General features: G+C 47.8%; 2 protein-coding genes across 2 annotated transcripts; both read right to left on the bottom strand.

Moving 5' to 3' along the window:
• Nucleotides 1-2,352: 2,352 nt before the first annotated feature.
• On the bottom strand, nt 2,353-5,411 carry LOC125757347 (sex-determining region Y protein-like). The gene is made up of 2 exons (XM_049412849.1): nt 4,908-5,411; nt 2,353-2,373 (listed from the first exon to the last, which is right to left on the bottom strand). Exons 1-2 carry the CDS (start codon nt 5,409-5,411, stop codon nt 2,353-2,355), a joined length of 525 nt encoding a protein of 174 aa, XP_049268806.1.
• Nucleotides 5,412-7,615: 2,204 nt separating this feature from the next.
• Nucleotides 7,616-8,221, bottom strand: LOC119382681 (transcription factor SOX-18-like). Its single transcript, XM_037650486.1, has one exon. The coding sequence runs from the start codon at nt 8,219-8,221 to the stop codon at nt 7,616-7,618; it is 606 nt and encodes a 201-aa protein (XP_037506414.1).
• Nucleotides 8,222-17,117: the final 8,896 nt, after the last annotated feature.

Genomic DNA, 17,117 nt, shown 5'->3' with positions numbered 1-17,117 from the left:
GAGAGGAAATACATGGAATCGTATTTGATACACAAATTTCAATCCCTACACCCATCAGGAATAAATCTAGCTCATGGTAATTTGGAATCGTTAAAAGCCATAGCATGATTCCTATAATATTAAGAGACATGAAGTACGCTCAGCTTTCAAAAACCTTAACCTATTCGCAAAATAAAATCCCGACCAGCTCCCATAATACACTATCAATATTCTTTTTTAATATCTCTTAACCTTGCATGTATAAATGTGCACATACGTGTAGATATTATTCTCTTAAGATGTTTTCATTTTCTAGTGAATCCGAACCACGGTTTCCTTCCCCCTTTCCGCGCTCCAAAGGCCGCTTCTGGCCAGCATTGTCACAGCCCTCGCTTTCTCAGGAAGTTCTACGAGTCTTATTCCGTTTGTTCCCCCCGGCCGCCCCTCGTTCCTTTCAACATTTTTTTTTCCCCTCTTAGTTGACGGGCGCCCAATTTTTGGAAGCCACCGACGACACTGGATGCATATGCCAGCCAATTACTTCACCCATTAAGCAGGAGCTTGCTTTTCAGGCAACCCTTTCAATATCACTTAAAGTAGGCAGGCGGCATTTTAAACGTACGCCGCCCGAGTACCTTCCTTTTTTTTTTTTTTTGTCGTCTGTAGCTGCCTTCCCCACCACCTTCTGCAGCTCCTTGGCGGACATTTAAACGTAAGCCGCCCGGTTTTTCTCCCCGCCTGTAGTTCCCTTCCTCACCACCTTCTGCAGCTCTTTGTGATGGCTGCACTCGCCCTCTCGCTTGGTTGTACCCGCCACTCCCCCCCCTTTTTTTCTTTTTTTTCTTTCTTTGCAGCTACCTTTAACTCTGACATGGCAGACCCGAACGTGTTTGCAAACTCTCTTGAAATGTGGCAAGGGCTTTACTCCTCTGCTTTCGAGTTTCTCTCTTTCCAGGCATCAATTACCAACAGCAACAGACGCGCCGCCGCTGACATGACGTCATCACTAACCCCATAAAACTAACACGCCAGGGATGACAAGGCGCCTTTGACAAAGATAGGTCCCCTATCGAAACGTCGGCCAGCCTGATCTGAGGCACTTTCTCCTGTTTTGAAATCTATAACGTGTATCCATCCGTCGGCTCCCTTCTTGATCTTTACTTTAGAATTGTTTTTTTCAACGAAAACACATAAGAACGAGATTCCATTTCGAGCAATTGTATCAGAGAAAGGCACCTGACAAGTCGCTGTATCTAGTTATTTGCAGAACTGCTTAACTTCGTTGAGTTTTCCAGACCCTTTTCGTATGCGTAATTCTCAGGCGCTAGTTCAGTTCCTCTCAGAGGAGAACCGCGGCTGTTGAGCTAGTATGGATGTTGAAGACCTTTATTATACTCTTTGCCGCATGAGGACTTGTTAAAATGTGTTAATGAATGTATTAACGAACAAGGGCACGAGACGGTTTTCACAGATAAATGTGGTGTTTCTACCGGGACTTTTCTAGAAATTAATTCCATGTATTTAAATTCGACGCTGGTAGGTGGAAGGAAGGCGTTTATGTGCAGAAATCAGGGATATGTATTGGTTCTAAGGTTGCTCCGGTTCTTAGTGATTTATACCTTAGCAAGATTGACCAACTTTTGGAAGGTGCCTTAGGCAATTCTGTCGTTAAGGTTTTTCGTTATGTGGACGATTACTTGATTTTTTTGTAGTGGTGAGGGCTTTGAAAACGTGGTAACCTCAGTGAGTGAAGATTTTCAATTAAATGGAGGAGGGCTGAACTTTACTAAAGAGTTGCCTCAGAATAATGGAAAACAATTTCGAGACATTTCCTTAACGTTTCAGAAGAACCACGTGTGCTGGCAGTATGCTCCTAGATCTTCAAAACCGCTATTAAATTTTTCGTCGAAGCACTCGAAGGTTGTAAAAAACGGTATCGCCATGTCTTGCCTTAAGTCTGTCCTCACCAAGTCGTGTGAGCACAAAATGAGTGATAGCTTTAACGCACAGCTTACGCGTCTTTTAGATGTAGGTTGTCCCCGTGATGCAGTGGCCACTGTCGCTGAGCGTTTAAAGAAATCCACTATGCTAAGTCCGAGCATGGTTGCAGAAAGTGATAGGAAGAAACGTGTCGTAGGTATACCGTACATTCATTGCGTTTCTCACAGGCTAAATAAAGTAGGAAGCAGATACGGCGTTAATGTTTTTTTCACGGCTGCCAATAAGCTAGGTAAGATATGTGCCGTGTGCAGAGGAATAATGAGCGAGTAAAAGACAAGAAGCGAACCGATATTTGTTTCGTAAAACACACAAACAAATTCACTGATTGCCGTACACTGTGGTGTATAAGGTTCCTTTCAGCCGCGGCCGCTTCTATGTTGGACAGACGGGCCGCTGCATTAACCAGGGATTATTAGAACATAAAAGATCACTAACCGGAGGCTCACCTTCTAATCTATCATTACATTGTAGAGATTGTAAGTGCACGCCAAAATTCATTGAATGTGCAGTTTTGTACCGACATAGGAATGAAGAAACGCGTCTGATGATTGAGGCATGGCATATCGATAAAAATTGGGGGACGCTTAAGCTTCGCCTTTAAGAGTTGAACGCGATAGCGATCACCTGCCCCTAGTGCGCACTTCGAACACTACGAGTGTTTAACAGAATGCGCGCACTAAGGTGTGGGCCTTATGTAATGGGTAGCATGCTTTTAACCAGGGCAAATATGCGCGAGAAACTTTTTCGAAGTTGCGATGCACCCACTACGTGGTCTTAAGAGAATACGCGCAGTAATATGTGTGCCTTTTGTAATGGGTGGTTGTCTTTAGACCACCAAGTCGTTATGATTTGGACATGGTGTGATGCCCGATGGCAATGTACGCTTGTACCACGCAATATTGCTGCGACATTACATCTCGTACTGTGACACCTGCATACAGGACGCGCATTTTTGGGAAGTATGAAAGTTACTTTCAGTGCAGCTCCAAAGTTTTTGATTGTAGTCAGCTCAGTGCTGACGATTCATAATTTCACTTTGTAATTGTATAGCTCTACCCTGTTTTTGTGAGTATGTAAATAGTCTTGGTATGCAAGGCAATGAAGAAAAAAAAAGAGGCGTGGCTGTGTGGTAGAACACCTGCTTGCCACGCAGACGGCCTGGGTTCGATTCTCACTCGGACCCAACATTTTTATTATTTATTTTATTTGCAGCTTTTTTGATTTTTCGGTCACGGACAAGATGATGATTTTTCGCTCACAACCAACGGCGCCGACGCCGGCGGCGGAATTTCTGCGATACGAGCTCCTTAACGCTTTCGCGTTAATAGTGGTAGCGCATGCGTGGGCCAACCGTCGATTAACTTGCATAAAGATGAAATCAAATGCCTTAACATTTATCTTTCGCGTAGGCCCCCACGCGTGCTGGATTGATAGGTTCGCCTATTGCATGGGCATGCGCAGATAAGTTTTCGTGCCTTCTTTCTTTTCCGCCGTTGTGCATCTATTCAGTTGTTAGTCGGCGTTTGTGGTGTCCTGACTTCTTTCTTGTGTCCGTGTTTGCACGCCCTGTCTTTTTACAGTAAATACTTACCAACTAGCTCAGCTCTCTGTTATTCTAAACTCTGTGCAAGGTGCGGAAATTTTTTAAAGATGTAATTGCTGTGAAATGCCTGGCATGAATATTCACAGCACGTCTCTCTGAGTGCGACTTCGCAATAGATTTGTTGCACTGCAGGAAAAAAAATCGTTAGGTTCAAGTTTGACGACACACAACTAGTCATCTATCAGACATTATGTCACCGTTTCTCACACTTTCTTTTTTTATCAGACGAATGACACGCCTTATTTGCCTTTTCGAAAACGGTCATGCAGGGTGGCTCTGTGACGTCACCATAGCTAAGGGAACGTCAACGCTTCCAGTGGAGAAAATTCACATTCACGAGAATTGACCGAGTTGTAAGCCTTCATACTCGGATCTTTACCGGCTATTAAAATACGGCCACATATCCACAGCGGATATGTGACCACATCCACTGGGGTCACTTGGAGCACTATCTTGCTTCATGAGGTTTCACAGACTCGCAATGGACGATCTGGTCAGCCAGTTTAACTCACACACAAATTCAAACTTTCGTGTTTCGTTTTATCACTTTACTACATTTCCTCAAAAGCAAGATTGTATCCATTTTTCTGCGCATTAAACTGTTGCGGTTTGGTCCAGACCAGTTGACAGAATCTGCAACGGGCATCTCGTCGAATTTCTACCTTTTTATGCATGGCACCCCAGATGGCGCAACTGCTTTCCTCAAAGGAAATGATTAACTGCAGCGCGAACAGCTGGACAAGGCAGAGACGGACAGCCCCTACTCCGTCTGTCTTGTCCCGTTGTTCGCGCTGTTACTCGCTTTCTTTGGACATGTGCCAACCGGTCCAAGTACGTACTCTGGAGCCTCCATCAATAAATTAGGAACGCCACACAGTTCTTGTCTCACTTTTGAATTCCTTTTATATCCAATAGAGTTTATGAAATACTTCGCGATATAACATCCTCACGCAAATGGACGTCCCAACGTGCGCTGATGGCTCCCCACTTCGGGGCCGCCAGCTACCGACTACGATGGTCGACGTTCTGCGGTATCACAGTTAACGGAGCCCAGGCTGTTAAGGAGGCCTTCATGGTCGAATGACAAGCTGATTGCCGTGGAACCGTCGTCATCATCCTCCGGAATCGTATGTGAATGCAGATAACGAAATATTTCAAAATATCTCGTCGCAAATGCGATAGCTACCGCTTTATGGGCGGCGGTTGGGGCGCCTTCGCTCTTCGCTTCACGTACGACGAAGCTTCCGATACGCGTTCCAGGGCCATGCAAGCCGTCGCCGCGGCCAGCACGTGGTCTTAAGTCCAAAGAACGGTGTCCACTGACCAGCGCCCGAAACGACGTGAAGAATAGCCCTGGCTGCATGGAGTTTGGACCTCTTGGTGGTGGCGACAGATGCGTATGGATGCTGCAACTGCGGTCTGCCGCCACCCTGGTCGGAGCTCGCGGAAGCGCTGGGCTGCTGCTCCTTTTCCCTTGAACATCAGGAACAGAGCCAGGCAGGCTCATTCCCGGGCCTACCCAGCGCTCATCTTCCCCGCGCTGGTGGGCACCGCGCTGAGTGAATACGTAGTCGGAGTATCTCCTTCGGTGGACGGCAGCAGAATCGGCTTCATTGCGCTGGTGGGGTCCCCTGTCGACGGTGCTGAGGGAACGCCACAGCTCGCCAAGTCGGCTGCTCACACGCTGGTTGTCTTCGTTCAGCTTCTCGGAGGCCACTGATCGCCTCTTCTCCTGTGCAAACTGCGTGAAGGCGTTTGTAGGCGGCGGAATCCGTGACCAAAGCTGGTGGCTGTGCCGCACGCCTCGGCTCCTCGATGGAACCGCCATGGCGGGAACGGGGGCCACGTCAAGCACCACCGTCGACGCTTCTGCAGCTTATGAGGTGTCCGTAAACGACGGTGCGAAAGACTCTTCAGACTGTGCCGGTGGGCCTGTGCTAGAATCGAGCTAGCAGCTGATGACGATGGCGGACTTTCGCCGGGAGAGTCGTCCACAAAGTACAGAGAGAAACCGCCCTGTTGGAACGACGAGCTTCTTCTTCTTCTTCTTCTGCTTCCTTTCTCTGTAGCGCATCGCTAACCACTACGGCGTTGTCCGAGACTCGAGTGGTTAAAATAATGAATATAAATTCATTCGAAAATTTGATAAAGTTCATCATTTCATTCTTAATAGTGAAGATTCTTAATAATGAAGCTTCAGTCTTCTCATTCTTAATAGTGCAGCTTGCGGCCTGACCAACATAAGTTATCTTTCATTTCTTCTTCATTACAAGAAATTTAGTGACAGTAATGATGATATTGATGATTCAAAACATAGCACTAACCCCCAGTCAGTGATGGGTCGAAAATCAAGGGATTTTTGGCTATATTCACTTATAACGAGTTCATGAGTACAAGTTTGTAAACCTAAAGTTTTGAAAAAAAAGAAGATTGTGCCCTTGCCAAGCGCGAACCACCAGGTGGATGGACGATTATATTTAACATGAAGAAATGGAGTTCTCGCTGAATAGCTCACAGCAAGAGCAACGATATTACGAAAAATTGCCGACAAATACGATAGTACTCCCTAAAGCGAAATGTCAGCGTAGCTCTTTTCGGCGATATTGGCGATATATTGGCGATATATTGAAATTTGGTGATATATTGAAGAAAATTATTTGAGAGAGTTATGTGTGTGCGTACAGTTACAGACAAATGTCAAATTTTTATTTTTATATCTTCTTTATTGTTTACCTTGTTTTTACTTTTTTTTTACTTCCTGTTTCGACGGCGCGTACTGCAGGGCAAACGAAGAAGACCATCGCGTGGTTTGAGGCGCGCAAGGCGGCAGATCTTTCGCTGTGCTCGTTCGCTCGGTTACGGTCAGAGACGGCGAGGGACGATGCCCAACGCGGGAACGGGCGCCTCAGAGCCGCGCTCTTAAAAAAACTCAGCCAGTTCCACGCCGCGAGAACAGTTCCACAGGACGGACGGAAAGAAAGCTTTATTCAGAAAAGCACCTGCAAACTTGCCGGCCCGGGTTCAGGCAGCTTAGGCTCACTTCGAGCATCGTCATCGTCATCATAATTTCGAGCTTCATCATCAGACATGCAGACGTTTCAGGCTCCGCTATTACAATTATAATCGAAATAGTGATGCAAGGCGATTAGGAATAGCGCGGCACAGGCCCTGGCCCTTCAATGTAATCGAACGTAGCGGCAAACACCTCCCTGCAGTTAAAACATCGCCGGGGCCACAAGAGAGAGAAGCATACACCAGCCCTTCAAACCGATTGTTCTGTGGGGAGCTTCAAGAAGACTTCCTGTGAATGTAATAACCGCACATTCACATTCACCAGTTCTGATTGATTTAAAAGCCCTCACGCATCGATCATTTACAGCAATTATATCTCAGGGAGGGAGACCATATCCATTATGGTCACCCTCTGCAAGGCCTTGTTACGTCAGGTCTCATACACGCACAGGGGCCACCAAGTCGAGTTGTCTCACCAACGAACAAAATAAAGCTTTCGAATTTTCTAGCAGTTCAATACATGCCCTCGAAAGATACTGTGTTAACTTTTATACGCATATAACTATAGACTTTGCTCTAGACAAGCAGATGGAACCCAAACGCGCCCCTCATCGAATTTAGACCTCTTACGCGTGACACCTCAGATGGCGTAAATGCCTTATTCAATAAATAAGAACGCCACACAGTTTTTCCGTCACTCTTGTATTCTTTATGTAATCAAAAGAGCCCATGAATTACATCAAGATGTACATCATTACGCTACTAAACGTTCAACGCATGCGCATGACCTTCTACGTCGGAGCCGCCAGCTACCGACTACGATGGCTGATGTTCGCTGGGAACGCCGTGAGAAGAGCCCAGAGTGTTAAGGAGGCCCTCCTGGTCGAATGGCGTGCTGCCTAACGAGGAATCATCATCGTCGTTCACCAGGTTCGTGGGTGGTGGCAAATAATAAAATATTCCGATATATGTCTTTTAGTACCCTTCGCTCCACGCTGGACCAGGGTCGCGTTACACCTTCTAGAGCCGTGCGAGCCGTCGCTGTGACCAGGGCGTCGCCAGCAGCCCAGGATACGGCGTCCATTGATCAGCGCCCGAAACGCGATCAAGTGTAGCACTGGTTGCACGGCAGTTGCACCTCTGCGGTGGTGGCGACAAAGGCGGATGGATGCTGCAACTCCGGTCTGCCTCCGCCCTGGAAGGAGCTCGCGGAAGCGCTGAACTGCTGCTCCTTTTCAATTGAACATCAGGAACAGAGCCAGGCAGACTCATTCCCGGGCTTATCCGGTGCCCATGTTCCCCGCGCTTGTGGGCCCCGCGCTGATCGAAGACGTAGTAGGGGTATCTCCTTCGTTGCGCGGCAGCAGCTTCGGCTTCATTGCGCTGATAGGGTCCCTTGTCGATGGCGCAAAAGGAACGCCACAGCTTGCCCAGTCGGCTGCTCACACGCTGGTTGTCTTCGTTCAGCTTCTCGGCGGCCACCGATCGCCTCTTCTCCTGTGCAAACGGCATGAAGGCCTTTGGAGGCGGTGGGACGCCTGACCACAGCTGGTGGTAGTGCTGCACTTCTTGCTTCATCGATGGGCCCGCAATGCCGGGATCAGACGACACGTCACACACCGCCATCGCCGCTTCTGCTGCTTTTGCACTGGCCGTAACAGAATACGCTGAAGGCTCTGGACCGGGCGCCTGCTGGTGGGCCTCTGTTGAAAACGCCAGCCGCGATGGTTCACTTTAACCAAGGGAATCGTCCGTAGAGTGCAGGGAGAATCCGCCCTGGCCGAACGACGAGCTTCTTCTTCTACTTCTTTCTCCCAGGCTCGCGGATATTACTCTGTGCGGGGTTGGCCAAACCTCGAATTACTGAAGATAATGAATACAGAAATAATACGCGCTCGGAAAATTCAATAAATGTATAAATTCATTGTGTCGGATTCAAGAAAATGACTGGTGTTGCCGAAATTAGAATGAAGTACTGTACTACTACTAATAATAATAATAAGAAGAAGAAGAAGAGGAGAAGGATGAAGAAGACGAAGAGAAACATGATGACGACGATCACGATACGGTGATATCAAGAAGGTAGAGTTGGTTAATTGCTTGGAATCAATGTTAATGTATTTGGATGGTGCCTAAAGCACTCCTCTGACTGTACCCGAAAGTGCAAGCTCCAATTCATTCAGATCCAGGCTACGTCGGCGGAAGTAAACTTCCATATCTGGTGGAACGGCGACATGACAGAAATAGCAGTTTAAAAAGTAAACCAATAAAAATATAATGGGAATAGCAAGCAAGAAATAATTAACGTGGCACCTGTATTGTCACTTGAATTAATTTGCACGCAACGTTAAACATCTTTGTGTTGTTAAAACCCAGTGCAGAGACCCCAACAGAAATTAGTACGCCAACAACATTGAGCTCAGCTTGATAAGGAGGCTCGCCAGTAAGTCTTTCTCTTTATATTGTAGTTAGGTCCCATTTGTGCGGCGGGCCAATGACAGTCACCACTGATCACTATGTTCTGGACACTGGGGTTCATGTAACGCACTTAGGAAAATTTAGTGGGAAAATTTAGGATTTAGACACTCTAAGATATTTCTTCTTTTAAACGGCGGCGCGTTGAGTTACCGCCTGCGTCTCCGGCCACACGGGGGCGTCTGATGCAAGGTGTTCCCTGTGTTTTTTCTTATTTTTTTTCCACATCAGGGGGGTACAGAAAAGGGCAACTTGGTCGTGCGCGACTCAAGGGAAGTTTTGAAATTGAAAGAAAATTAGCAGCGTTGCGTGATTGAAAACACGCTCTCGCTCCTCCGAGGTTCGCTTACCACCAGCGGTACATGGTGTATATAAATAGCTCGCCGTTATTTCGCCGGCGCATACATGGCGTGTGGCTGAGTTGTCAACGTAGTGCGCTGGGGAGCGAGGGGTTGCTGGTCCAAATCCGCGATCGGGTACTTCAGAATTTTTCTCTTCTGCCTTATTTTTCTTTGTGCCTTTTTTATATATATACACATACATATTGTCACGATCAATAGCCGACAGGACGACAGAGGACAAAGAGGCGAGCAGCACGAGCTGCAGCTGTGGGCTCTCTGAGGAAGACGACGTTGAGGCGTCTGCTCTTTTTGTTATCTGAATACAGACTTGTCTTTCCTCGTCGCAACATGGTCCTGTTTCTTGTTATTTCCGCGTTGCGACACTGGTGGAGGTGCTGGACCTCTACGTCTGATGCTCGGGGCTCCTCTATCCGAATGATGTACCGGAAATTCCATTCGCTCAAGTCGGAATGCATCTCCTAGGCCCATTTCCAACTTCGGCTGCAGGGCGCAGATGGATAATTGTAGCCACGGACTACCTCACTCGCTACGCTGAAACCAAGGCTCTGGAGAGGGGCGCGGCAAGTGAAGCAGCCCGGTTTTTTATAGAGAATGTAGTGCTGAGGCATGGCACTCCATCTGTAGTAATAACTGACAGGGGAACAGCATTCACAGCCGAGCTGTTACACACAGTGTTGAAGCTTAGCAGCACATCTCACCGGCGTACAACGGCATACCATCCACAAACGAATGGTCTGACGGAGCGGCTAAACAAGACACTTGCCGATATGCTCTGCATGTACGTCGATGTGGAGCATAAGAACTGGGATTAGATCTTGCCTTATGTCACTTTCGCATATAATACGGCCCAGCAAGAGACAACACGCATGACACCGTTCCGTCTTCTCCATGGCCGTGAAGTCACCACCATGCTCGACCCTATGCTGCCGCATGAAAACGATGGCGTCGAAACAGATGCAGACTACATAACTCAGCTTGCTGAAGAAGCCCGACAACTTGCGCGCACGGGTATTCGCCGCCAGCAGGACTATGACACAAGGCGCTACAATCTACGTCACCGACCAGTCTACCAAGAGCCGGCAGAGAGAGTTTGGGTCTGGAGTCCAGTTCGCCGTCGTGGCCTCTCAGAGAAGCTATTACGGCGGTACTTTGGGCCGTATAAAGTCCTCCGACGTCTCACTGACGTTAACTATGAGGTTGTTCCCGACAGTCCACATTGCTCAAGGCGTCAAAGGAATGCACCAGAAGTTGTTCACGTGGCTCGGATGAAGCCCTATTTGTCCGAATGAACTCATGGGCTGCCAGTGAGTACAAACCCTGCTGCCGTGATGATGAAGCATCGGGACGATGCTTTCTTGGAAGGGAGGCTGTCACGATCAATAGCTGACAGGACGACAGAGGACAAAGAAGCGAGCAGCACGAGCTGCAGCTGTGGGCTCTCTGAGGAAGACGACGTAAGGCGTCTGGTCTTTTTGTTATCTGAATACAGACTTGTCTTTCCTCGTCGCAACGTGGTCCTGTTTCTTGTTATTTCCGCGTTGCGACAATATACATATCCGGGACATGACGGCGTCGACAGACGGCGACGGCGAAAATCAGCCGAGATCGTCCATATATTTGCTATCGCAATAATAAAAAAATGATAGAAAGAGCGAGAAAGATAAAGAAATGAATAGAAAGAAACAACGACCAACCTTGATGCTGACTTGGTGCTGTGATTGCTCAGCGATACCCAATCGAACCGGATCGATACCTAGTCAATACTCGTGATTTACAATGTGATCACGTGAACACGTCGTGTATCGGCGTGTGAATGCATGTGTGCCTAGTCAAGCCAGGACCGGTCGAGTGCCGACAAGCTCTGCTGTGCCCCAGCCTGGCGCGACTCTGTGCAAGTTGCATAAATTTTAAATGCGAAGCATTTCTTAGCGAACCTTTGGCACTTTCGGCGTTTCTATCTATCTATCTATCTATCTATCTATCTATCTATCTATCTATCTATCTATCTATCTATCTATCTATCTATCTATCTATCTATCTATCTATCTATCTATCTAGCCGCCTACGTCTAGGTGCTCTCATGATCGCCTCCTTAACTTGGTGTAGACCACAATTGGCATGGGAGGGTAAGAGGATTTGACAAATATGCCTGTCGGGTCAAGACATGAAAAAAATTCGGCAGATCCCACGCACCGTGGGAGTCGATGTTATGCGAAGCATGCGCGGCATGGTGACTGTGGCGTAATTTTTCACATTGAGCGAAACGTTAAGGAATGACGCTAGAGAAATGTGGAAGTGGCAACGCACACTCATCCGCTGATGAGTCGCATATGCATTATATAACCAGTTATTTACAGTTGCGTAGCGATGCCAACAGCAACATGGGGGTTACCATCACTAGACGCAATAAGTTGATATGTAGTGCTTATATTCTTCAATACTGGATAGCGCGAATCCGAACAGCACAAAGACGAAACACAAATGCACAGGACAGGCGTTACTCGCAACTAAGCTACATTCAGAAAAGTTCCCCAAAATATACACACAGCCAAGTGGCACACGCAGGCCCACTGCACGTACGTTACAGTCACAGTTGCAGTTGGGTTACCGCTCTTATGCTTATACTCATCTGTTATGACGGGAACGCACGCACGTTTCACGAACCCCTGTGTATGTGTAGAAGGGGTTCTTGACAGTTCTTGAACAAGGTCATCATCACCGTGATCTGTGAGCACCAGCAGCTCGACCGGACTTGTTAATCGGATCCGTTCGTGATCGCGGCTGCGAGAGGCCTAAGTGTAGTGAAGTGCGAGGTATAGCACAGCTGGTGGAAATCCTGGATGCCTCTCACGATGAAATGATCTATGACGCCTCCTGTCCAGCACGTGGCAGCGAGGTCTTTTGATGCCCTGTCCACATTCAAGCCGTCTTTCACGCAGTATAAAGACCAGTCGTTGTTGGGTCTTGATAAATCAGTGTTGAAGTCACCGATAATGAAGAGCGGCCTGGTTCTCTCGGCAGATTTATTGTAGGAAGCATTGACCCCCGTCTTTGCGTAATCGACGTGGTCAACGTTGCGGACCACGTGAACGAGTGCATGGTAGTCGAGCGTCTTCCAGGGGTGTTCTGTTTTCAGCTTCCTCACTTTCCTTATGTCCGCCACGGTGGTGTAGCGGTTACGGTGCTCGGCTGCTCACGCGAAGGTCGCGGGTTCGATCCCGGCCGCGGCGGTCGCATTTCGATGGATGCAAAATGCTAGATGCCCGTGTACTGTGCGATCGCGGTGCACGTTAAAGAATACCAGATGCTCAAAATTAAAGCCCCTACAATAATTATTATTATTATCACTTTCCTTGTGTGTCAATGTGTGTGTTCGCGTTTACTGTGTTGGTTGAGCTTTGTATCACCTGTGGCACATACCCGCATAACATAAACTCTGGTATGCGGGTATGTGCCACAGGTGACTGAGAGAAAGGGTTTCATGACGTACGCGACAGGTATTTTGCGTTATTCATGTCATGACCAGTGAATCGTGTTCACCATACACTGATCCCTTGCTATGCCAATTTTGGTACATTAGAAGGTATGGAGACGACCAGGAGAGCGCCCAGACGTAGGCGGCTAGATAGATAGATAGATAGATAGATAGATAGATAGATAGATAGATAGATAGATACGTAGATAGAAACGCCCAAAGTGCCTGAGGTTCGCTAAGAAATGCTTCGCATTTAATAACGTGAAGATACTGTCGCGTACGTCGTCAAACCCTTTCTTCCAGACGCGTATGGCACATATCAGTTTGCCACTGGCCGCAGTAGACGGGTATGCGCCACAGGTGACTGACAGCTTATATCCAGCCAGGAACGACGGGAGCAGACACTGGTAATTTAAATGCGAGAGCGGTAAGAAAAACGGACATCGGCAGCGTTGACCCGACCAATGGGAAGAATGAAAATTAGGATCCTGGCAGTAATCGAACCCAAGCATTCTGCGTGGCAATCAGGTATTCTACCACAAAGCCACGCCAGGTCTATAAACTGGTTTGGAAAAACAGCCTATGCAGGCGTAATGTGAGTGCAACGTGAATTGTGTTTGTGGTGCTGGCTATCTAATTTTACAAGAAAGCAATAAACACTACGTATGTACTCCTACGATACAGGCCTCATATCAGGTTAACGTCTGTGGTTCCAGTATTGGCTCCGCTTTTATAGCAGTCTAATAAACATTACATTTGTATTCCCATGATTTCGCAAGCTATATTAAAGCATTACTGGACCCCGGATGAATACCTTAACGAAAGTTACGATGTTAGTCACATGATTTCACCATAAAGTGCACTTAGTTTCGATAATACTGACGTATGTACTCTAACGTGAGGGCTGACGTTGCGTCGCGCCATAAGTTACCCTTTAAAGGGACACTAAAGAGAAACAAAGAATTGGTTTAGATTGATAAAGTGTGCTCGGAGAACTCTTGTGTAGTTTGTTTCACCGCCATAGGTTTAATATTAGAGGCGAAAACCAAGTTCAAAGTTTCGTTTTTAAATTTCGCGCCGAACTTTTTAATTCGCGACGTAAAAGACTTCAAAGAGCATTGAACGTATTTTGGCGCCACTGGCTCGACGAAATTTCCACAAAATCGTCATGTCAAGTCTCTGGCCCCCTCAGACGACCATGTACTTCGATTTAACCTACTAGGAAGTACGTAGGCCCAAGCAGGCGCTGTCAAAAATATGTGACGTCACGGCAAATGGTGCGGGAATTCCAAGGTGGCGTCGCCCCCTGTATTTTCTTTTTGCGCGTTTTCTCGCTCATTAAGCGTCTTCTCGCAGCAAGCGTGGTGTTTTTGGTATCGTGGAAGACTACTTTATACTAATGCGAGAAAAATCGTTTTGCTCTTTAGTGTCCCTTTAAACGCCAGTGTTTTCGACGTGCCTGGTAAGCCCACGATGTGCACACAGCTACTACACTTACAAAAACACATTGATCCACCTCGTAGCGTTTGCCTCAAAGCCATGAAATACAGCATCGAAATACTCGCAGAATGCTTCGCATGAAACCGATCCCCACAACGCGTGGGATCTGCCGAATTTTTTTAAAGATGTAATTGCTGTGAAGTGCCTGGCATGAATATTCACGGCACGTCTCTCTGAGTGCGACTTGCCAATATATTTGTTGCGCTGCAGGAAAAAAATCTTTAGGTTCAATTTTGACGACACACAACTAGTCAACTATCAGACATTATGTCACTGTTTCTTGCACTTTTTTTTAAATGCGAATGCATTTCTTAGTCCGGCTATGTGAGGCATCCCGCGTTGTCCGCGGCGCCCTCTCCCATAGCAACAGCTGTGGGCGCGCGCGCTTATCCTCGCCCCTAGCAACCGGAGCATGTGGTGCGAGAGAGTGTAGGAGAGGGTAGGTGCAGTGCTTCGCCGCTCCTTCTCTCGCCGTTCGCTCTCTCTCCTCCCTGCGCCCCACTCTCCCGTCCGCTCGCGTCTCACTCTCGACCGTTCGCTGGCTGGGCGCCTCTCAAGAACATCCGGAAATGTGTGCTCGAGACGCCACTGTGAAACGCCAACGCCGAGCCGAGAACGCTGGCGCCCCACTCTCCCGTCTGCTTGCGCCTCACTCTCAACCGTTCGGTGGCTGGGCGCCTCTCAAGGCGATGGCAGAAGTCGGTGAAGGCGAATGTCTGACGGCAACGGTACCCTCTCTCGGCGCAAGAAATGCATTCGCATTTCCTCACAATTCCCTTCGGGGAGGGGGGGCCTTTTTTTCTTTCATTCCTTATTTGTTCGTTATTTTGATATCATTTACATAATGTTGGGCGAGCTGGCTCTAACGCTGCCTACCTTCCCGTGTTATCGCTTCTAAAAATAATGACGTGACTCTACCCTGCTGGTCCGTCTATGGCTTGGAGTGGCCTTCTCAAATGCCTATTCGTATATTATTGGAATGGCTGAGAGTCCGTCGTGTGAAGTCTGCGGGTGCAGCGAAACAGTCGCGCACCTTCTCTGTGAGTGCACCCGCTTCAGCTCCGAAAGAACGGCCCTCTCAGCCGCATTAGGCCAGCTGGACAACCGCCCTCTCACAGAGAACAAAATCCTAGGGCCCTGGCCTACCCGGTCTTCAGCACGAGCCGCTCTGAAGGCGTTGTTGCGGTTTCTCCACGCAACCGGACTCAATGTCAAACTGTGACTGCTGGAAGAAAACGGTGCTGTGTAGTACTTGGACTGCGGTTATAACTTCGTTTTGTCTTGTTGTTGTATTTTGTCGCATGCTGTCGTCACAAACTCTTCTTCTCTTTCATTCTTTTCATCCCCTTTCCCCTTCCCACGTGCAGGGTAGCAAACCGGAGAGTGCTTCTGGTTAACCTCCCTGTCTTTCCTTTCTCCCTCTTCTCTCTCTCAAAATAATAAGTTCGTTAAGAAGTAAGACAAAGGAAACAGAAACGATACGGCTATCTCTGGTTCACAAAGCCGCCGTAGTATATGTGTATGCATTAATATTACACCATCATCATGCTTTTTTATATAGTGTAAAAAAAAGAGGAACAATACGATGCATTGCTGACTTTTTTTCATCAGACGAATGACACGCCTTATTTGCCTTTTCGAAAACGGGGCTGCTGGGTGCCTCTGTGACCTCACCATAGCTAGGGGAACGTATACGCTTCCAGTGGAGAAAATTCAGATTCACGAGCATTGACCGATTTGTAAACCTTCATACTCGGATCTTTACCGGCTATTAAAATATGGTCGCATATCCACAGCGGATATGTGACCACATCCACTGGGATCACTTGGAGCACTATCTTGCTTCATGAGGTTTCACAGACTCGCAATGGGCGATCTAGTCAGCCAGTTTAGCTCACACACAAATTCAGACTTTCGTGTTTCGTTTTATCACTTTACTACATTTCCTCAAAAGCAAGATTGTATCCATTTTTCTGCGCATTAAACTGTTGCGGTTTGGTCCAGACCAGTTGACAGAATCTGCAACGGGCATCACGTCGAATTTATACCTTTTACGCATGACACCCGAGATAGCGCAACTGCCTTCCTCAAAGAAAATGATTAACTGCAGCGCGAACAACTGGACAAGGCAGAGACGGACAGCCCCTAGTCCGTCTGTCTTGTCCCGTTGTTCGCGCTGTTACTCGCCTTCTTTGGACATGTGCCAACCGGCCCAAGTAAGTACTCTGGAGCCTCCTTCAATAAATTAGGAACGCCACACAGTTCTTGTGTCACTTTTGAATTCTTTTTATAACCAATAGAGTTTACGAAATACTTCGCGATATAACATCCTCAGGCTAATAGACGCCCCAACGTGCGCTGATGGCCCTCCACCTCGGGGCCGCCAGCTACCGACTACGATGGTCGACGTTCTCCGGCATCACAGTTAACGGAGCCCAGGCTGTTAAGGAGGCCTTCCTGGTCGAATGACAAGCTGACTCCCGTGGAAGCATTATCATCGTCCTCCGGGATCGTATGTTATGGAAGATAACGAAATATTTCGAAATATCTCGTCGCGAATGCGATAGCTACCGCTTAATGGGCGGCGGTTGGGGCGCCTTCGCTCTTCGCTTCACGTAGGACCAGGTTTCCGATACGCGTTCCAAGGCCATGCAAGCCGTCGGCGCGGCCAGCACGTGGTCTTAAATCCAAAGAACGGTGTCCACTGACC

The sequence above is a fragment of the Rhipicephalus sanguineus genome, chromosome 1 (assembly GCF_013339695.2).
Source record: "Rhipicephalus sanguineus isolate Rsan-2018 chromosome 1, BIME_Rsan_1.4, whole genome shotgun sequence".
Lineage (NCBI taxonomy): Eukaryota > Metazoa > Arthropoda > Arachnida > Ixodida > Ixodidae > Rhipicephalus > Rhipicephalus sanguineus.
The sequence above is the reverse complement of the archived record's forward strand: the minus strand, read 5'-3'. Positions and strand labels throughout refer to the sequence as shown.

What these genes read in the sequence shown, in the direction of transcription:
- LOC125757347 (XM_049412849.1), bottom strand. Translation starts at nt 5,411, where the DNA reads ATGGCGGTTCCATCGAGGAGCCGAGGCGTGCGGCACAGCCACCAGCTT. An exon ending in TCACGTCGTTTCGGGCGCTG is followed by an intron (nt 2,374 to 4,907) that starts GTCAGTGGACAC and finishes TGGTTAATGCAG; the next exon opens with CGGCCCGTCTGTCCAACATA.
- LOC119382681 (XM_037650486.1), bottom strand. Translation starts at nt 8,221, where the DNA reads ATGGCGGTGTGTGACGTGTCGTCTGATCCCGGCATTGCGGGCCCATCG.